General features: G+C 36.3%; 1 protein-coding gene across 1 annotated transcript; it reads right to left on the minus strand.

Annotated features, from left to right (window-relative positions):
* On the minus strand, nt 1–1,638 carry socs1a (suppressor of cytokine signaling 1a). Its single transcript, XM_051713918.1, has 2 exons — nt 1,453–1,638; nt 1–956 (listed from the first exon to the last, which is right to left on the minus strand). The coding sequence occupies exon 2, from the start codon at nt 880–882 to the stop codon at nt 268–270; it is 615 nt and encodes a 204-aa protein (XP_051569878.1). The 5' UTR covers nt 883–956; nt 1,453–1,638; the 3' UTR covers nt 1–267.
* Between the last annotated feature and the right edge of the window lie 4,990 nt (nt 1,639–6,628).

Raw genomic sequence — 6,628 nt, forward strand, 5'->3', positions numbered from 1 at the left:
CACAAATATATTTATTATTTTTATAAAAATAATTATGTTGAAATAATTCTCTCTGCATAGCAGAAATATGTTGAAAGGAAAACAGTTTTCCTGTATAGTGTAAACATTCACAGACAATGTAAACTTTCATTGTGAAGTGTTCAAGTCTCATATTCCAAAATGTGCTACAATCGGATGCCTGCTTCTTAAAACAGAGCAGGACCACGAGGAGTCTCTCAAGTATCTCCAGAATATTCCAGCAGCGCTTTAATGCAACAAGTCTAGTCTTCATAGCGGATAAGGGAAGGCATGAAGGAAGTCTTTGAGGATTGTGTGCACAGGGATGCGGTCGATGTCTTTTCCGCCGCATGTTTCGATTATCCGTCTGCGGCACAGCTGCTGCAGGGACTGCACTGGTTCTTTCCTGTAGGGCCTGACTAGACCCTTCTTAGGGGAACTGATGTAAAATTCCAGGAGTTTGAAAAGAGTGTCAAAAGATTCCTTGCTGCCCGTCAAACTGAATTTGGAATTCTTGAAGTTAATCCGGACACTCACGGGACCGTTTTGGCTTTTGTAACTCAGTGTAAAGAACACGTTGATTTGACGACTGTCCCGGATCAGGAAAGTTCCAACTGGCTCCTTCTTCAGCTTTTGATGTGCTTCCTCCACAGTCATAGGACCCCAGTAGAAGCCACTCTCTTCCAGCATAGAAGTGGTGTTTGCGATGGTCTTGAAATCTCTCTCAAAGCTGAAGGGCATGAAATGTGTTTGGAATACAGTCCTAGACGCTGCCTGCTGGTTCGGCCTGGACCGCTGGGACTGGGAGACTTCTGGGGAAGGCTCTGTGCTCGCGCTGGGTTCTTCTGTGCCTTGATTCCCTTCCACTGAACTGTGCGCCACCATCCTACAGGAAAGACCAGCCAATGTGGTCTTCCATACCGTACCATATAAAGGTCATCTAGATGAGGCTCATTCGTCTGTCGAAAATCAAGTAAATAACACCATTAACGAATGGGCACTTCAACGAGTCAAGCCACATATTGTATCAAACATCACATAAAACTCTTGACTGATGGAAAGCGTCCATTGCAACATCCATAATGACCTCATGTTTTAAAAGGATTTCAGATATTTAGTAGAAATCAGGATTCACTACTGTTCTACTCTAGTTTTTAAGGTTAATTATTGTCTGGGAGATATTTCTATCACATGACTATTTCAAGAATTACTGTTATACTATGTTTACGCCATTAACAATGCATTTATCGTTTATTTTGAGTACGTTTAGTTTATTTTATCCTTTCATGTTATAAGTGTTACATTATAAGGTAAAGCAAGCAAAACAAAACAATTATCTCTTAAATATGATCGCGTAAGGCACACATTGATACATTAGCGTTATAAAGGCATAAAGTAGACCCTTAAACCGCTCCTAAGAGTAAAGACGGTTGTGTAAAGTAACTCGCGTCTTACCGTTCTAGCAAATTTGAACTCCAAGAGTAGTCAATACAACTTTTTCTTTGACAAACTCTTGCCGCCGCTTCCAAAATCAGGTTGTTTGGAACTCCCATTGACTTATTTCCACAGCTGCGCGCGACATCGACTCTTCGCAACTATGTCTGTGCGTTCCAATGTCAGAATCAACTGACAGGCGCTTTTAAACTCCATTTGCCACAAGCACGAGCTGCGAGTAATATAGACACCGCCCATTTCCCGGAATCTTTACACTTTTAGGCTTTCTGTGAAATCAATCAGGGATTCGACACTCTTACCTGAGCCAAAGCAAAGTTATGCTTTTGTTCTTTCAATGCTATTTCTACATTTAGACATTTTTCAAAACTTTTTTTTTGGTAAAATGTGGTTAAATGATTAATGGGAAGTATTTGTGTTTGCTTTGGTGTAAAGTTACATCTATAGCAACATTTTCAAAGAACAAAAGGTTGAATTTTTATAGAAATTAAATATACTTATGATCAACATTGAGATACATGAGAATATCCTAATGCCATGTGTACTTCTACCTAGCTGCCTTTTAATAGATCTTCACCGCATTAAACTTGTTTATTTTCATACATAGCATAAAGAATTAGTTGTGGGATTATAATGGATTATGCATGGGATGCACATGCTTTCATTTCCCCAGTTAACGTGGCACACTGTCAGTTGACAGATCCGTGCAGGACAGTTCAGATCCAGACTGACACGTTAAATTAAACTTACTATCGGTCTAACATAAATCCACAACAGTGGACAGAGCAAACATTGGTCCGTGAGTTTCATTTCTTGCAAATAGAGATAGACCTAAAGTTGCATGACTTCATGCACCATGTTTGATTTTAGGCAGGTATGGTAAACACTCCCCCAACTGCACAAAAATCCTCTGGGTAATAAACATCATGGCAACTTGTGCCAATATGTTAAGTAGCCTAATCTAGATCCTGTTATTACAGTTTTGCATGCAATTTTTGGTGGAATCAAAACGATTCCAGTGGGTGCATGTGCGTATGGCCCAGCTAAGAAGCCTTCCATGTGACAAGCATAAGAATAAGCTATATCTTGGGAGTGTTATGTGTCATTTGCCCATTTAACAAGAATGATGACATCAGTATGTATCAAAACAACTTCGTAGCAGTTTGAGTAAAGCTGACCTCTCCTGACACTGACATTCGTTTAAATGATCTCATTGTGAAACTGAAATTCCAGTCATGCAAAATAGTGTATTTTTTTCTTCTTCTTCTTCTTCTTCTTCTTCTTTACAATGAATTGTTTGCCTTGGGAGTAGAATTACTTGTACTTTCGGTTCTCTTGTATTTCTCAGAAACAATATATTTACAGTAGGAGGACCACTAGTGGAGGGTAACGTGCCTACACTTCCACACAAGGAAGAGGAATCTAAACAGATGACAGACATGTGTGAAGAATCAGTGCTTTTCCCTGCAACAAGACTTTTTATCAGAATGGGGAAATGCGGGAACATGTTCTGGAGAAAGTTTTTGAATCTTGCCATAATCATTGGTATGCATTCCCCAAATTATCCAACAGATATAAGTGTGATAACAATATATGATCAATTCCTTTTAGATTTCATTTATTTATCTCGCATAGATGCATGTAGGCTATCAGTGGATTGCTCAAAGTCAAAATTGCCTGAGGTCTGTGTTGGGGATGCAGACCACTCCATCGCATATTTGTGTTTACCTGTCTGATTCACAAGACCATTCACCTCAGATTAATATATATATATATATATATATATGATTGAATCGCCAGAGCAATACAGGGTATGCCTGCAAAAAGGCTTGTTGCACGCAATCCACCTACATAATTATATAAACCTGGTTCTTGTAGGGTTGGACGGCAGCATTTGTTATTTAAACATGCCTGTCTGTTTTCCCTGTCCTCGCTGTGTATTCCAGTGTTTTACGGGAAAATGAAAGTGAAAGCAAGTGTATTGCCTTTCTACATACTTCCGATAGGTTGTTCTGTTTCTCCTATACAGCAATGCAATCGCAATGTGTTCGAAGGAGTATTTTAAAGTAAGGATCTTTTCTGAGGTAGGAGATGAAGTATTTTGAACATTACCGTGTACAGCTTCTTCACATTTCAGTGGAAGAACAGTTTTCGGAGCTTTAATTCAGCCCGAGCCGATCTGAGAATGTCTGGTCAAGTAGATACTCCAATCCTAGCGCATTTCACCGTTTCTCCTCACACGGAGGTCTGTAGCAGACATTTAAACACTGATCAGCTCGAAACGCAAATGACAAAAGGTTGAATGAGTCAAAGGGTGTCAGCACCAGCGGTGATCTCTTCAGTCACCATTGTGATCCATGTGTAAGGGAGGAGAAAGATGCGATGAACGCATGCATCACCCTGTTTTTAATAAATGTATGTTTTAATCCTTATTTTGTGTCATTGTTTCATTGAAAAGTACTGCATATAAAAAATGTTGAAATGCAAACCCATAAGAGCTGCTAAAGATAGTGAGTTATAACGTTTGAAATAGATTAAATATATGTATTGTGGTTAAATATACAGTATTTTAGCTCAGTTATTTATTTATGTAATTTGATAATACAACGGCTTCATCAGAGTGTATTTTAAAGCATGTTCAGAGTAAGATAACAGCATATGCATTTATAAATAAATACATCTGGGACATTTATCCAAAGAAAAGTCATTTGCAATCGGTGTATGGTGGAATTTATCATTGAATCTCAACTGGTATGAAATATCATCAATGAATGAAACACGTGTCAGTGAGACGGCCAGACTGCTGCAGGTTATACGTGTTTGATTTATACATTTGGAAAGGAAAAAATATATTTAGAGGCAAATTTCAGCAAATTATAAAATTGAGACGTCACGTTAGCGCCAGAAATATTATTTATTTATTTATTTAATCAACTGACAGCCCTAAAAAAAAAATAATCTGCCTTCCCATGTATAAATCTCTGCACTGAACGCTGTGACCGGAAACGCCTGAGCCGCACTAACTAGAACGCGGAAGCACTTGTGCAAGTAGCCCATAAAGGTTGAGCTCAATCGACAATATTTGTGGCATAATATTGATAACCACAAAAAAATTATTTTGATTTGCCCCTCATTTTCTGTAAAAAAAAATAAAATAAAAAAAATGAAGTTAAAATCTATGTAAATCTAGGAGGCACTTATATTCAGTACTATATACAGGGTTGGGAAGTAACGGAATACATGTAACAGGATTACGTATTAAAAATACAAAATATAAGTAACAATATTCCACTACAGTTACAATTTAAATCATTGGTAATTAGAATACAGTTACATTCAAAAAGTATTTTGATTACTGAAGAGATTACTTTGCATTTTATTGTCATTTGTTGCATTTAATATTTAGTCCTTTCAGATGGAAAACATTTATACATATATATGATGCGATTCAAAGTGCATTTGAACAGCGGTGAAACACTTTCTTATGATGTGTTACATTCATACGAGCAGACAGAGAAGTAAGTCTGAAGTAAGTTTGGAGCAGAAGAAATAGAAATAAACCTTGTGTAAATTGTCAGCTTTACGCTAAGCTAAAATGCTATTTCTAGCCATTTTACATGCACATGTTACCAGGCACGATCATATTTTTTTATCAAGAAAATTCACGTTGGATCATAATTTCTTTTTTTCTAGTAAGACCTTTGATATTAGGGCAAAAATCATATTCTTGATGATAATTTTTGTGTTGTTTTCGTGTAAACATATCTAAAAATCCTTAAAACAAGATCAGTTTGATTTATCTTGTTTTAGAAACAACACTGCATAAGATATTTAGGTTTTTCAGAGAATGTATTTTTAACATGTGTATTTTGTCTTACTGTACTGGCAGAGTTTTTATAGTCAAAACAAGTGAAAAAAATCTACCGGTGCCGAAGAAGTAATCCAAAGTATTTGGAATACATTACTGAACTTGAGTAATCTAACTGAATACATTACAAATTACATTTTACCTCATGTATTCTGTAATCTGTATTGGAATACATTTCAAAAGTAACCCTCCCAACCCTGACTATATATTATATATTCAGTATTTCTTGTGATATGTCTAGTACAATATGTTTCAGGGTCAGAAATTAATGGTGGCTTGGGGCAAAAAATGCCACTGAAAGTGACAAAAATGCCCTCGAAATTAAAAATTTTGGGGCAAAAAATAAAATAAAAATACTTTTAAGGAATACCCTCTTAGCATCTAATACTTTTTCTAATATTTTATTTAAAGCCTAATACCTTACATCACAAAATATGACTTTATGCCGGAACAAATTAATAAGTAACAAACTTGATTTAAATTTATAAGTAACAACCTTACTGAATTAATTTAGAAATGTATTTGAATAAATTTATTAAATTAAAGTATTTTACCTAAAAGGGTGACACTGTTTTCTTTCTTTTTTTTTTTCTTTTTTTTTTAAATGCCCTCATAAAGGCAGAACAATGCCTCTAAAAATCAAACCCGGATGGCAAAAATTGCCCCATTATAAAAAAGTTAATTTCTGACCCTGTCTTGCACCAGCAATCATCCATGCAATTATCTAATCAGCCAATCGTGTGGCAGCAGTACAGTGCATAAATCATGCAGATACGGGTCAGGAGCTTCAGTAAATGCTCACATCAACCATCAGAATGGGTAAAAAAATGTGATCTTAGTGATTTGGAGTGTGGCATGATTGTTGATGCCAGATGGGCTGGTTTGAGTATTTCTGTAACTGCTGATCTCCTGGGATTTTCACACACAACAGTCTCTAGAGTTTACTCTGAATGGTGCCAAAAACAAAAAAAACATCAAGTGAGCGGCAGTTCTGTGGATGGAAATAACTTGATGAGAGAGGTCAACAGAGAATGGCCAGACTAGTTCAAACTGACAAAGTCTAGAGTAACTCAGAAAACCGCTTTGTACAATTGTGGTGAAAAGAATAACATCTCAGAATGCTATTCTAAGATACGGGTTGGTGCTGTTTTGGCAGCACGAGGGGGACCTACACAACGTTAGGCAGGTGGTTTTAATGTTGTGGCTGATCGGTGTGTGTCTATATATATATATATATATATATATATATATATATATATATATATATATATATATATATATATATATATATATATATATTACTACACATTT

The sequence above is a fragment of the Myxocyprinus asiaticus genome, chromosome 13 (assembly GCF_019703515.2).
Source record: "Myxocyprinus asiaticus isolate MX2 ecotype Aquarium Trade chromosome 13, UBuf_Myxa_2, whole genome shotgun sequence".
Taxonomy (NCBI): Eukaryota; Metazoa; Chordata; class Actinopteri; order Cypriniformes; family Catostomidae; genus Myxocyprinus; species Myxocyprinus asiaticus.